This window comes from Saccopteryx leptura, chromosome 10 (genome assembly GCF_036850995.1).
Source record: "Saccopteryx leptura isolate mSacLep1 chromosome 10, mSacLep1_pri_phased_curated, whole genome shotgun sequence".
Lineage (NCBI taxonomy): Eukaryota > Metazoa > Chordata > Mammalia > Chiroptera > Emballonuridae > Saccopteryx > Saccopteryx leptura.
Window position 1 is genome coordinate 37,696,242 of NC_089512.1, and position 15,621 is coordinate 37,711,862.

The 15,621-nt window shown below is 52.4% G+C and overlaps 1 protein-coding gene across 1 annotated transcript in view; it reads right to left on the reverse strand.

Annotated features, from left to right (window-relative positions):
* Positions 1 to 15,621, reverse strand: part of RAB6B (RAB6B, member RAS oncogene family) — a 60,313-nt gene that overhangs the window by 1,603 nt on the left and 43,089 nt on the right. Inside the window, exons 3-7 of the mRNA XM_066351896.1 lie at positions 9,096 to 9,149; positions 8,782 to 8,887; positions 6,525 to 6,636; positions 5,406 to 5,499; positions 1,014 to 1,080 (exon numbers count right to left, since the gene is read on the reverse strand). Of these exons, the coding sequence (XP_066207993.1) occupies positions 1,014 to 1,080; positions 5,406 to 5,499; positions 6,525 to 6,636; positions 8,782 to 8,887; positions 9,096 to 9,149 (433 nt within the window). The remainder of the gene's footprint in view (positions 1 to 1,013; positions 1,081 to 5,405; positions 5,500 to 6,524; positions 6,637 to 8,781; positions 8,888 to 9,095; positions 9,150 to 15,621) is intronic.

Sequence of the window (15,621 nt, forward strand, 5' to 3'; positions counted from 1 at the left end):
GAGTGGCTCTGGTCACAACACAGCGACCCCCCGGAGGGGCAGAGCGTCGCCCCCTGGTGGGCGTGCTGGGTGGATCCCGGTCGGGCGCATGCGGGAGCCTGACTGTCTCTCCCCGTTTACAGCTTCAGGGGGAAAAAAAAAAAAAAAAGTCATACTTCTTCTAAAGACCAATTTTCCCTCCTTGCAACCTTTTGGCCATTCAGCCATGGCATGTATTTTGAGTATGACTTCATCTCTTCCTTCTCCTTGCTTTCCTACCTTTATTTTCCTATACCCTGATTTTCTTATGTGGATGTACTCATACACATATATTTTTATCTTGTTTTTTTTTCTTGTTTTGTGTGTTGTGTGTCTATGTGTGCATATATATACATAAAAATATTTTTCATAACATGGCAAAGTACAAATAAACAAGTAAATAGACAATAAACAACTGCCTTTTCTGTAACTGGGCAAATCAAACTACCTCTCTGAACCTCAATTTCAGCTTCTGGGTTTTCAATCTGGGGTGGACCATGTGAGTGGCATGAGGACACTGTCCTAGGAACAGTGTGGAGTTCCGGGGCTGTGCATGGCTGGGTGGATGTGGGGGGAGGCATCTGCGGGGGTTGGGGGGCTGTCTCTTAGAGGAAGCTGAACCCCGTTGTAATCGTATCTAATGTAAAGAAAGAAACCTTCCCTTCAGAGGAGATTCTACCTGTATCCATGAAATACAGATGGCTGTTCACTGTAAATAAAGGCCATATCACTGTCTCACTCCCTGCCCCACACCATCACTCCATACACATCCCTCTGCTACCCCCACCCTGCTGGGGGAAGTAAAAGTTGAGGTGGTTCCCGCTGGATGGGTCTTAAAGGCCTCGGACGGAGTTCAGCCTGGCCCCTGCACAGACCCGGGAAGGCTGGAGGCCCGTCCAGCGTCCGTCCACTGCTCTGAAGCACTAAGTGAATAACTACCTGGTCGATGGCTTCTCCAGCACACCTTTCAGTCACTCATCAGAGAAAAAGGATACTCCCTTCTTTGCTTTTCTCCTGGACATTTTCCATTCCGGGCAGAGCTGACGCCACACGTCGGAAGAGCTGGAGAGAGGGGGAGATGCAGCGTGAGCCCTCGCCACAGAGCCGTCCTTCCTCTCCTGCTCCCCCTGGGTCTTCACCCTCCTGCCTCTACTACTCCTGACCCCGGCTTTACTATCCTGTCTCTGCCACTGACCGCGTCCCGAAGGGCAGGGGCTGCCCTGACTTCCCTCTCCCCCACCCCCAGCGCCTCTCCCCCAGCAGGTCAGGGGGTCACAGGAGCACGGGCCATGGGGAACAACAGGGACCTACCCCAGGGCAGTAATGATGGAGACCCCGGGAGACGAGCCTTTAGAGGGCTTCTGTCTCACTGCCCACGCAGTGACCCAGTGTGGGGAGCCAACTTCCGGTCTCTCCTTTAGACAAAGGACCCTCTCCTCGGGGAGTCCCGCAAGTTCCTGGGCATTGAGGCCACTGGGCACTGGGGACCAGGGCCACAGAGTCACAGCAGAGAAGGACTTTTCTGAGAGTACGACAGGAGTGTGACGTGGTAATGTGGATTTGTGTGGGTATGGGTGTGTGATGCGTATACTGTGTGTGTGTTTATGTGCACATGTGGGGTTTCTGCATGTAAATGTGCATGGACAGACTGTGTGTGGGGGGGTGTGCTGGGGGAGCGGTGGGCAGGGGTGTCAGGTAGTTGCTGGCAGACATGAAACCTACGAGGTGACACTAAGTACAAAGCAGAAGTATAAAGCACCAGAAGATTCAAAATATGCCCCACTCCTCACAAACACCAACAGCAGGAACTCAGTGCGCTCTGGGCTTATAGTGCCTCTGTGAGCTCTCTGAGGACAGGGTGAGTCTTCTTCATGGCTTCGCCCAGAGCCCAGCCTAGCAGAGCACCCAGGCTCGGTGAGGGCCCGATGGGAGCACCCAGGGCCAGAGGCAGTGGGGCCCTGAGTGGTAAGGACACTGCTCTGCCTGGCAGGGGGTGGGACCCTACGGGTAGGCTGCAGAAAGGGCTCCGGAGCAGGGCAGGCAGAATTGGACGAGGATGCAGAGGGTCTGGGACACTCATCTGAGCTTTCTTTGCGGCCTTGCCCCCAGCCAGCCCTACTCGGCCTGTCTGAACATCGAAATGGTCACAGCCAAACTGACAGAGGCAGCTCTCGGGGGTCACATGTGGGTCCCTGAGAGCAGATATGATTGTGTTGAGAGTCCCGGAGTGGGCACTGTATGGAGACTCCTCTGAACTGCCCAGGGTTTCAAGCGGCCACACTGAGTCCTGCTCAGACCATTACATGGCTTCCAGAGCCTTCTAGGAAGGGAAGCATCAGGGTCTCCCTGGCCCTGACTCTTGCTCAGACCATTACGTGGCTTCCAGAGCCTTCTAGGAAGGGAAGCATCGGGGTCTCCCTGACCTGACCCCTGCTCAGACCATTACGTGGCTTCCAGAGCCTTCGAGGAAGGGAAGCATCGGGGTCTCCCTGGCCCTGACTCCTGCTCAGACCATTACGTGGCTTCCAGAACATTCTAGGAAGGGAAGCATCAGGGTCTCCCTGGCCCTGACTCTTGCTCAGACCATTACGTGGCTTCCAGAACATTCTAGGAAGGGAAGCATCGGGGTCTCCCTGGCCCTGACTCCTGCTCAGACCATTACGTGGCTTCCAGAACATTCTAGGAAGGGAAGCATCGGGGTCTCCCTGGCCCTGACTCTTGCTCAGACCATTACGTGGCTTCCAGAGCCTTCTAGGAAGGGAAGCATCGGGGTCTCCCTGGCCCTGACCCCTGCTCAGACCATTACGTGGCTTCCAGAACATTCTAGGAAGGGAAGCACCGGGGTCTCCCTGATCCTGACCGCTGGTGCAGACCATTACATGGCTTCCAGAACATTCTAGGAAGGGAAGCATCGGGGTCTCCCTGGCCCTGACTCTTGCTCAGACCATTACATGGCTTCCAGAACATTCTAGGAAGGGAAGCATCAGGGTCTCCCTGGCCCTGACCCCTGCTCAGACCATTACGTGGCTTCCAGAACATTCTAGGAAGGGAAGCATCGGGGTCTCCCTGGCCCTGACTCTTGCTCAGACCATTACATGGCTTCCAGAACATTCTAGGAAGGGAAGCATCAGGGTCTCCCTGGCCCTGACCCCTGCTCAGACCATTACGTGGCTTCCAGAACATTCTAGGAAGGGAAGCATCGGGGTCTCCCTGGCCCTGACTCTTGCTCAGACCATTACGTGGCTTCCAGAGCCTTCTAGGAAGGGAAGCATCGGGGTCTCCCTGACCCTGACCCCTGCTCAGACCATTACGTGGCTTCCAGAGCCTTCGAGGAAGCACCGGGGTCTCCCTGGCCCTGACCCCTGCTCAGACCATTACGTGGCTTCCAGAGCCTTCGAGGAAGCACCGGGGTCTCCCTGGCCCTGACCGCTGGCGCAGAGGCTACCTGCCCTCTGCTTCCCCACCCCCGATGATGTTCCGTTGGGGTGTAAAGAGCAGCAGCCCGTGTCCCCTGTACGCCTCTGGGGACAGGTAGCTCCGTCCTCCAGGACACGCCATGGCAGCCCAGGCCTTATACCAAAGGAGGCCGGGAAGGGTGGGAGTGAATGGAGCCATGTTGCAGTCACTCCAGTCCTGGAGCTTTGGGGCTCATCCTGTCTCTGCCCGCTCCTCTGCCACTGGCACTGCCCACGTGGGGCAGATCTTCACTGCATCCAGGCCTAGTGCTGCATGGCCAGCCTGTCTACTGTCCCGGGCACGAATGGCAGCAGCCGGGCAGAAGTGACGGCCCAGCCAAGCCGTGCTCCTCACTCAGCGATCCCCCCTCAGGCCACAGGCACTCCCCCGGCCCCACCTTTGCTCATGCTGCTCCCTGGCCTGGGACGCCCTCCCACCTCATCACCGCTCCAAGCCCTCTCCTTCCTGAAGGCAGGGGCTCCGAGCCTTTTGGGAACCACAGACCCCTCTGGCAGTCTGGTGACACCCACACACTCCTTCTAAGTGTGTGACATCAATTACACAGGAGCATGAAGGAAACCTTTTAGTATTGAAATACACTTTCTAAAATCTTTAAAGAGACACACTGGTGATGCGGCATTAACCTGTTAACCGGCAAGAGCTGGCAGTGTGTCTAATAACCGCCGAGATACTGAAGTACGGATGGCTGTCAAGTTCAAGATACCGCAACACGGCGAGGTGATAAGAACACAGCTGTGATCTCTGTGTGATAAAGCCACAGGGCTGCTCCTGTGACAGTCTCGCTGCCTACACTCACGGCGGAAGGTAACCACGTAAAGGACAGCTAGATGTTAGTGCCGACAAAGCTGCAGTGTTTCCAGTCCACATCCTGCTGAACTGCCCCCGTGACTCCCCAGGCCTGAGGACCCTCGACGTCTCCTCTGATGATTCTGGTTCACCAGGCCTGCCCCTCCTGAGAATCGTAGGGCACCACACGCATGGGTGGGCTCCTTTCTCCAACCTTGCCTGGCCCTCCAAGCCCTGAGCACCGCCAAGCACAAAGCGTAAACGCCTGCACCCCACCCCCAGTCGGTAAGACACCAGGGAAATAGTGCTTCTTTCAGCCCTCTGGAAGTGGGTGACTGGACACTCATAGCATGCTCCAGGGCCATGTGGCGGGCTCCTGTGTGACTGGACACTCATAGCATGCTCCAGGGCCATGTGGCGGGCTCCTGTGTGACTGGACACTCATAGCATGCTCCAGGGCCATGTGGCGGGCTCCTGTGTGACTGGACACTCATAGCATGCTCCAGGGCCATGTGGCGGGCTCCTGTGTGACTGGACACTCATAGCATGCTCCAGGGCCATGTGGCGGGCTCCTGTGTGACTGGACACTCATAGCATGCTCCAGGGCCATGTGGCGGGCTCCTGTGTGACTGGACACTCATAGCATGCTCCAGGGCCATGTGGCGGGCTCCTGTGTGACTGGACACTCATAGCATGCTCCAGGGCCATGTGGCGGGCTCCTGTGTGACTGGACACTCATAGCATGCTCCAGGGCCTTGTGGCGGGCTCCTGTGTGACTGGACACTCATAGCATGCTCCAGGGCCATGTGGCAGGCTCCTGTGTGACTGGACACTCATAGCATGCTCCAGGGCCATGTGGCGGGCTCCTGTATGATGCCTAATGATGACATTCTCCGGACACCGCTGCAGGGCCAGTGTTCTCTCCTTCTCACGTATGATTGGTATCTGGAGGCAAGCTTGTTCCCCACTAGGTGGGTTTACGGGTGCTCGGGGTGCCGGCCCCCCAACCCAGACACTAGCGTGTGGAGGAGAAGCAGGGCTGAGCCCCAGAATGACCGTGCTGGAAGGCATGCGTGGGCCTCACGGCTAAGCTGGGCCTGGGATCAGCACCAGGTGCATCCTACCTGCTTGACGTTGTAGCCGGTCTTCGCACTGGTCTCGATGAACATGACGCTCAGTTCTTTGGCGCGTTGCTCCCCCTCCTCGATGGTTATCTGCCTGCAGGGGAGGGGAGGGGGACATCGGGTCAGTAGGGAAGCGGCCCCTGGTGGGGGGGAGCAGCTGAGATGAGGGGTCCCGCCCAGCAGGACGCTCCAACCCCTTCTTTACTACTTTTGTAGTGTCTTCCAGTCTGGGAGCAGCCCTGGTGGCAGGTGGGAGGGTGGTCCCATACCTGCCTTTCCCAGGAGTCGCCACTGCCAGAGACTACAGTTGTAAAGTGCTTCCAGCCACCTACAGTCTCTCTGGATGGTATAAACAGTCCCATTTTCCAAATGGGAACACCAAGGTTAAAGTGACTACCCCAAGGTCACCTACTTAGCAAAGGGACTAGGCCTTGAGCCCCATTTTCTCCACTCTGAAAACAGGATTCTAATAAAGTAGGCTCTAATTCAGTTCATTTCTTAAACGGTCAGAGTACATTTCAGGAAGCCCGCCGTCCATGACCTCTTGCTTTAGCTAACTGAGTTGGGTCCCGAGACAAGGGGACAGATATATGTAAGTGGCCCCTATGTCAGCCCTTTGCCCTGGAGCAGCCTCTTCAGAAAAGCTGTCACAGCTAGACACAGCACCAGGCCAGACATCCTGAGGTTAACATGTGGGACCAGGATCCGCGTGCCTACACCCACACCGGTGTGGGCATTTCACGGGGACAGAGACACAAAGCACAAGCAGAAGCTGACAGGAGCCCGAGGGACTGCTGTGTCTGCAGCTGTGTTGGCTGTGGCCACGCCCAGACCACGCACTGCTGGGCCGGGCCAGGTGCACGGCCCCCCACGCAGGCCACGCCTGGAGGAGCTCCCCTGCATTGCCCCTGCTGCCACTGCAAGGTGGGGCCTCAGAGGGGACGGGGTCAGGGGTCTACCAGAGGCTTTCAAAGCCCCCGGCAACCCAACAGGACCCTCTCCAGATGCATGGGACAGGTCAGACAGAGAGGTGCTCACTACCCATGCATCCAAGACTCCCTGAGCAGGAGGAGTGGCAGAGGCGTGGAGTGGGCCCAGCCTGCCAGCCCCGGTACCTACCTCTTGTCGGCCAGGTCTGTCTTATTGCCCACCAGCATGATGATGACATCGCTGCCCCTCTCCGTCCTGACGTCATCGATCCACTTAGAGGTCTGCTGGAAGGAGTTGAGGTCTGGAGGTGGGAAGTGAGAACAGAACTGGGAGTGAGATCCAGCCCCCGGCGGGAGAGGGCAAAGGGGAGAGGTGGAAGGCGGGCAGGAGGGACAGGCAGCATGCATCCTCAGACACCTGGGAGGGGCCGGAGCACAGGCCACACAGACCAGTGGGTCCAGGCCTCCTTCTACAGGAGGCCCACGTGTCTGTGGAGCTGCTGCCCCAGGGCCCTGGAGAGCCCCTTGCATTGCTACGCCACCCTCTAGGGGACAGAAGTCACCCTGACTGGCAGATCACAGTGTCATGATTTGCCATGTGAACTAGTTGTTTAGGGACAGATTTGAGTGTCAGACCTGGGGGTTTTTTTTGTTTTTTTTTTTGTTTGTTTGTTTTGTTTTTCTTTTCTGAAGCTAGAAACGGGGAGAGACAGTCAGACAGACTCCCGCATGCGCCCGACCGGGATCCACCCGGCACGCCCACCAGGGGCGACGCTCTGCCCACCAGGGGGCGATGCTCTGCCCCTCCGGGGTGTCGCTCTGCCGCGACCAGAGCCACTCTAGTGCCTGGGGCAGAGGCCAAGGAGCCCGGGCCATCTTTGCTCCAATGGAGCCTTGGCTGCAGGAGGGGAAGAGAGAGACAGAGAGGAAAGAGGGGGTGGGGTGGAGAAGCAAATGGGCGCCTCTCCTATGTGCCCCGGCTGGGAATCGAACCCGGGTCCCCCGCACGCCAGGCCGACGCTCTACTGCTGAGCCAACCGGCCAGGGCCTCAGACCTGGTTTTGGAGGCTTTGGAGTCACCAACTCCAGAAGGCTGAAAGAAGCATTGTTTCTCTAGTGTCTTACTGACTGGGGGTGGAGTGCAGGCATTTATGCCTTGTGCTTGGCGGTGCTCAGGGGTTGGAGGGCCAGGCAGGTTGGAGGAAGGAGCCCACCCATGCATGTGGTGTGCTACAATTCTCAGGAGGGGCAGGCCTGGTGAACTAGAATCATCAGAGGACACGTCGAGGGTCTACAGACCCAAGGAGTCCACGGGGGCAGTTCAGCAGAGTGAAAAATGGGTGCATGGAGTTGGCTGTACTTGGAAACAGTGGAGGGGGGGCACAGCAGCCCCTAGGGGAGGGGGGCCCTACAGAGCAGACTGTGGCCCGGAGGAGCTCAGGGGGTCTTGGGAAAGGCCAGAGGGGAGTCCGAGAAGAACCCTGGGGTCTCTAAATAAAGGAGGGGCTAAAGCCCAGAGAGGCAAGGCGGTTTCAGGGACGCTCTCTCCTCAGTTGAAGATGTAAGACCTTGAAGAGGAGCAGTCGTGGGGCGATGCCCCCCACTCAGCAGCCCGCACACCCAAGGGGAGGGGCGGCGCCTGTTTCCCTCAGCCTGACCCTCTTCTGCTCCGCGTCAGGCTGCGTGAACTCAGCGCCCACCTGTACGCAGATGGGCAGGGAGTCTGTGGTCAGGGAGAGGGTTGGGTTGGAAAGAGGTGGTGGGCAGAGCCAGGGACAGCAGGCTGGGGCAGTACATTGTGTGTCCTCCCACCATTGGGGTGACTGCTGCCCAAGGGCTTGCCAGGTCCGTCCTATTATACCTGCCTGGGCAGTGAGTCCCTGCACCCATCCTCTGAACCCAGCCCCCTGGGCCTCTCTCAGGACTGTGCCGTCACTCTCAAGGACAGCTGCTTTGGCTAGAAGAGCCACTGTGTGTGACGGTGAAGCCACCCACAGTTCTCCCAGACCTGCTCAGCCTCCCCTTCCAGGGAGCCCTGCGAGGAGCGGGCGGGCCAGCTGACAACACCACAGCGGCGGGGCCCAGCTGACCCAGAGACCAGCGTCTTCTCCCACCCCGGTACACATGCACACAGAGCCTGGAAGGGTGCAGAGGGGCTGGAAGCAGGACCAGCCTTGAGAGCTTCTCTGCTCACCTCTACACACAGGCCCTGCTCTGAGGAGAGCAGCCTGTACACCATTCTGTCGCAGGAGGGTGGCGGGAGGTGGAACACAGGCTGATGTTCAAAGGCAACTCACCCCCACCCTCGGGCACCTGCCTTCCTGCATTCAGAGGATAAGCACACATGTGCATGTGCTCACACAGAGGCGGCAGCCTGGCTGAGGCTCCCCTGGGTCCCGGAGCCCCTGTGAGCCACCCTCCCTCTGGCACCCAGGACCCACACTCACTTGTGATGTCATACACCACTACAGCCACGGTGGAGTCCCGGATGTAGCTGGGGATCAGGCTGCGGAACCTCTCCTGGCCCGCGGTGTCCCAGAGCTGCAGTCGCACCTGTCGCAGGGAGGGCAAGGGGGTCAGCGGGGGCCAGGGAGGTCCTCGTGGTGAGGGCGGGGGCTGGGGGGAGGTCCTAGTTCTGTGATGTTGGCACTGCCAGCTCGGGGGCAGGCATGGGCTCTCAGGGGTGCCCAGCGAAGGGTCCAGGTGATAAGCCCAAAGGAGCCCTCCTTGTCCTCCCCATTCTATAAAGTCAGGCACTCACCGTACGATCCTCCAAGTACATGGTTTTTGACAAAAAGTCAATTCCAATGGTTGCCTGTTAGAGAAAAGCACAGAAAGGTCAAAACTGAAAGGTCTCAGTGATCAAGGCAGTGACAGCCAGAAAAATGGGGGCTGCCCACGCCAAGTCCGGGGTGGGTTCTGCTCCATTGTCCCTGCCCCCCCCCCCAAGAGTGAACCTTCTCATCTCTCCCAGAGGAAGTGACTTTGAGCTAAATCAAGATGAGGACAGGGGATTCCTAGGGAGTGATATCAAAGGGAACGGGATGAGAGAGCTGAGTGAGGCCTCCCCAGGAGCAAGGCCAGAGGGCCAGCTTTGGAAGAACAAACATCATCTCAGGACTTGAGATGACTATTGGAAAAACCAAAAGAGACCTACCTTCAAGTCTACATATGGGAAGTAACCCTTCCAAAAAAATTAGCTGTCCATAATTTAATTGCCCATTAAAATGAAACAGCACCCTTCAGAGGAAGGTAAGAGAATCCAAGAATCTCTACACTGTATTATTCACGATCTCCCCTGCACAATAAAAAAGGATTAGACATATAAAGAGGCAGGAAATTCAAGCCATAATCAAGAGAACAATTCAACAGAAACAGACCCCAGATGACCCAGATATTGGATTAGCAGACAAGACTTTAAAATAACTGATATAAATGTTAAAGTTTAAAGGAAAAGATTAATATGGTTGGTGAATTTCAAGAGATATAAGAAAACACTAAAAGAAAAAAATGGAAATCTTAACACTAAAAAAATGCGATACAAGAAATAAAAATACTCTGGTTTAAATAACAGCAACTAGGACCCTGCAGAGGGAAGGTCAATGAACTTGAAGAGAGGCCAAAACAAACTGTTCAAATGGAAGCACAGAGAGAAAAAAGACGCAATAAAAGAACACAGGATCAAGAACTTCTAGGACAATATCATGTGATCTGATATACATGCTATTAGGCTCTCATAAAAAGAATTTGAAACAAAATCAGCAAAAAATTTTTTGAAAAAATAATGGTCAAAATTTCCTCAATTGATTAGAAATGCCAACCCACAGTCCCAAGAAGCTCAGTGAATCTAAAATAGGATAAATACAAAGAAGGCCACACCCACACATGTCATAGTCAAATTGTCAAAAACCAAAGACAAAGAGAAAACCTTACTAGCAGCCAGAAATATAAAACACATTATGTGCAAGGAAACAATGACAAGAATGATAGTTGCTTTCTCTTCAGAACAACTGTAGGACAGAAAACAATGAAACAAATCTTTAAAGTTCCAAAAGAAACAAAAACCATCATGTCAACCTAGAATTCTAGAGCCAGTGAAAACGTCCTTCAACAAGGAAGGCAAAACAAAAAACAATTTCAGACAAGGGAAAGCTGTGATAACTTGTAAACCGGTGGGTCTTTATTACAGGCCACGCTTTGGGCTGAAGGGAAATTTTACAGATGGAAATTTGAATCTTTAAAAGAAGAAATATAAGAGCACCAAAAGTGGTAAATCTATGGGGAAATATAAAAACACGTGACTTGTCCTTGATCACCTCCTGCTTCTGTTCACATCAGCATTTGTTCATAACATTCTCCCATTTTGCCCCTGCTACATCCTTGGCACAAATCACTCTCACAAGTTGACCAAAAATCCCACTGTACAATAGGAAGTATAAATCACTTCAAATACTTGGCTTTACACTGTAATATAACAACACTGATAGCCGCTGTAACAACCACTGAACCTCTGGCTACTTATCATTTTCCAGCTATTGTGCTAAGTGCTGCACATGCATTATTTGATCCTGATAATCTATGTTATGGGTTATGTACCTTAGTAATTGTATGTCACTGGTAAGAAAACTGAGCACAAAAGATGTTGTTTTCCTAGCATTAAGAGCTGGAAGTGGCAGGGTTAACATTTAAAAGGCGTTTGCAAAGTTGTCTGCATGTGCCCAGCCTTAGTCCCCCATTCCTCTGGGCTCGGAGTATTTGCTCCTTCTTGTTTTCAAAGCAAACCTCTCCTTGGGGTGCTTTGGGCCCTATTCCTCTGTCCCTGAATGATACTCTCTCAGCCATCTCCTCTCTCTTCTCTGTCTCTACTTTTATTTCAGGTATCTCTCTTCCTTTCGTCCAAACAACATTCTCAAAATTCTCACCTTTAAAAAAATTCCTCCCTGTCACTAAGTGGTTCTCTAGCTATCTGTCAATCTCTCACCTCTCTTCAAGTGGTATGCTTCTTGGAAAAGGACCCTAAACTTATAGTCTCTACTTCCTCCCCTCCCACCCATTGCTTAAGATGGGGCGGTCTGGTTTCTACCCTCTGCCCATTGAAGCTGCTCTGGCTATGATCACCAGTAGGTCTTTCATCTCCAAGATGTAAGGACACTACATGCCGGACTCTACTTGATGTGCATGACCCTGAAGACCAATCCTTTTTCTTGACATTCTCCCTTCCTTTGCATTTCATGACACTGCTTGTTTCTGGTTTCCCTGCCTCTCTAACTGCTGACCTTTATTGGTTCTTTTGCAGGATCCTTTCTTTTTCTCAATCCCTAAAATGCTGGTGTACCCCAGCATGTTTTTTGTCAGGGGACCACATTTACTCTCACATCTTCAGACAGAATGTGTTGATGGCTTCCCAGCCTACACCCAGGCCTACCTCAATCCTGAGCCTCAGATCTAAGTATCCAGCTGCTTATTAGACATTGACACCCTGCACGGAAGCCATCATCTCCCGCCAAACCTGCTGCTTCTACTTTTCCTGTCTCCATGCGTGGCGCCTCCACCACCCTAGGTGTCCACGCCTCTGGAAGCCCTCCCAGACCCTTCCTCTTCGCTTGCTCTTCATCCACTCCCCCCTCATCAGATGACTGACTGAGCTGACTGATTACCTTTCACCTGTCCACTTCTCTCCATCCCCAGTTCTGACTGCCAATCTCTCTTACCTGCATAACCTGAACAGCCTGCTGACGGTCTCTCTGCCCTCAGGCTCTCGCAGCACCGGGGTTATCTTTCCAAAATATAAGTCTGACCCCAACCCTCCCTCCTGCCCCTTGCAAACAGTCTACACACTTCAGTTTGGCCTCCAAGGCTGTTCAGGCCTGCCCCTCACTTCCTGTGGCCTCATTTCCCCCTTACCCTGCTTACACTTTATCCATTAATAATAATGCTCTGGTCAGGGATCCACATGCACAAGTCACCTTCTATTTCTGTGCCTCTTTCAATGCTGTTCCCTCCCCTGGGACACGCTTTCACGTGCTTGCTGCCTATTCAGAGTTTGAGATTCGGCTTCTCTTCCCGATACACCAAGTTATGGGTTCTATCCCCCATCAGGGCACAGGTAAGAATCCACCAATGAGTGCATAAATAAGTGGAACAACAAATCAGTGTTCTCCCTCTCCCCCTTCCTCTCCCTCTCTAAATAAATTTAAAAAAATTTTTTTTAATTCTTTAAAACCAGATTCAGATCCTCTGCAAGTAATTTTCTGAGCTCTTAGGTTGGCCTCAGAGCCCCTCATCTTAATGGTTTCTCTACTAAATTGTAAAGATCTCATATTGGTCAGTGTCTCCAGTGGCCAGTGGTTCTCAACATGCAGTGCATGGACCAACTGCTTCAGAATCACACCAGGAACCTGTAAAAATGCAAATTCCTGAGTCCCATTCAGACAGACAGAATCACAATCTCTGGGGTGTCTGTCTGGGAATCCAAATTCCAGACAAGCCCACAGATAACTCATTTGTGCCGGAAAGTTGACAACAACTGCCTAGACTTTGAGCTCATACTGTAATGAGTCTGCGAAGCCATGGCATCCAGGAGGAGGGACAGACTCCCCGCCTGGGTGGGAGACAGGGGGAGGCGCACGCATGCAGAAGACGCTAATCCTAGATGAAGAAACCAAGGCTCAAGCAGGGCCAAAGGCAGTGTGGGGAAAGGCAGGGTTTGGAGCTAGGTCTCCCTAACTGCAAAGCCCCTGCTCGTGACTCTTCGGTTTCCTAAAATCCTCTGATTTCTGAAGTTGTCACTGTAGCCTGAAGCTGTCATTGAATTTGCATGGGAGTCACATCCTGTCTGGATGCGACATAATGCAGGATCCATTCCTATTGTCAGAATCTTATGATCATTAGCATTTTAACAACAACAGAAGTCCGCTCTCTAAGGACAGAACAGAAATGAGAACTTTTATGACAGCTCTAACTGGGCCTTGGTTACCAGAAAATTTCTAGCTCCTTGGCAACATCTATTTTTCCAGACATTAGGCACAAGCAGATGGCCCTACGCTGCTGCCAGGGGGAGCCCACTTCTCCAGGTAGGCCAGCTCTGCAGAGCGAAGGTGGTCCTAGTCCTCCCTGGGCAGCTCCCTTCTGGCAAGCAGTAATTACTACTCATTTACTCAGTCATTCTCGAGTGTGCACTATGTGTTACATTCAGAGCAGAGCAAGCCCTGGCCCCGCCTATAAGGAGATTTTCTCTTCCCCGTAATGCTCTTCCTCATGGTTAATAACATTCAGAGTTCCAGATCAGGCCTTGAACTTCCAACACTGTGAAGGAGGTAAGATGAGCACATAGACCTGTGGTCCATGACAGATGGAAAGGACCAGTATAGTATAGGCTCTAAGAAGAGCAGGACCTTGCTTCTGCTTCATGTCTTAAGGAAAGATGAGGCAACTACGCAAATCCTAGAGTGGATACTAACATTCCAGCAGGTGGAGACAGGGGAGTAGTGGACCATGGGAAGCGCGGGGAGAAGACCCCTGAGAGAAGGAATGGGAGGATTCTGATTTGGGTAATGGCAGAGTTCCTATCAGACCAGTCCTCTTGCAGATTATTACTACAATAAACTCTGAACCAAATATAACAAACAACTATCTGAAAGCACTGGAAAGTAACCAAAAGTGGGTGGCCTCTTGAGGGGAGTCAACACTTAAAAGAAGGGAACAGCCCTGGGTGAGGTTCCTATTTCTCTGTCTTTTCCGAGGGCAGCCCCACTGGAGCTGAGCGTGGCTAGAACTTGGCAAGTAACCCACAGTCTTACTGGCTGAGAAATGAGAGGGCAGACTGCAAAGCTACCACAGAAGCCAGAAATAAGACAGCCATGCCGAGGGCACCCTAAATTCTGCATCTAAATGTTGCTAAATCTGATTGGCCCAACCAGCCTACCTATGACTGAAAACAAAACAGACAAACAAACAGATCTAAACAGAATTTTAAGTTGCGGCCTATCACAGGGGAAGGGAATAGAGAATTTGGGTCCAACCAATACTCTTTCAAATGAACAAACAGAAATCCAAAGTCTTAATCACAGTGTGTAGGATATAATTTAAAATTACTAGACACAGGAACTAAAAGCCATATTCAAGAAAAAAAAGAGATTAACTGGAGTCCAACCCCAAAGTGACCCAGACACTGAAAGTATCAATCAAGTATTTATTTTTTTTAAAGAGAGACAGGGATTGGAAAGGAGACAGATGAGAAGCATCAACTTGTAGTTGTGGCACTTCAGTTGTTTATTGACTGTTTCTCATACATGCCTTGATGGGGGGGGGGGCTCCAGCTGAACCCTCCAGTGACCCCTTGCTCAAGCCAGCAACCATGGGATCATGTCGATGATCCCACACTCAAGCTGGTGAGCCTGCACTCAAGCTGGATGAGACAGCGCTCAAGCCAGTGACCTCAGGGTTCCAAACGTAGGACCTCAGTGTCCCAGGTCGATGCTCTATCCACTGTGCGACCACCTGGTCAGGCTCAACCAAGTGTTTCTTAACAGATAAAATAATTATGCTCAAACAAATAAAGAAAAATATAAAGAAATTGTAAAAGAACAAATACAAATTTAGAACTAAAAAATAAAATATCTGAAATGCAAAATTAATGATGGGCTTAGCAACAGAGAGGTGATAATAGATGAAATAGTAAAGTTGAAAACAAATCAATAGGCAGTATCCAAAATTGCAATATGGGGCCACTAGACCAAAAGAATAGCTAGGGGGAGGAGACAAGATGGCGCTGGAGTAGGCGGACGTATCAACATCTCCCTCCCAGAACCAAAGTGGATTACAAAATAATTTTAAGAACTATCATCTGGAAAAACCAACTTTGGACTAAACTAAGAGGACTCTTCAACCAAGGAACACTGAAGAAGCCACACCGAGACTGCTTAGTGTATCCCAAGGTTCTCTTTACCACACCACAGTCGCAGAGCTCCAGGGAAAAGCAACCTGGTCTCATCTCTCCAGGCAGAGGAGAACAGAAGCTCCATCTCCACACATGCTGCAGATGGCTTTTCCAGTCTACCTGAATCATTACCAGCTAGAAGCAGCAGTCATTGGGACTTGGACGTGAGCTGCAAAGTATAGAATTGTGACAATAATTCCAGTGCCATGCGGACTTTTCCTGGATGTGGACTTTTCCTGGGCTCCTGCTCCTTGTGACAGCTCCTAACAGACTGAGCTGGGGTTGGGTTGCATTTTTCAGGGATTTGGCATGGTGTTGGGGCCAACTTGGACTTGGTGAACATGTTAAG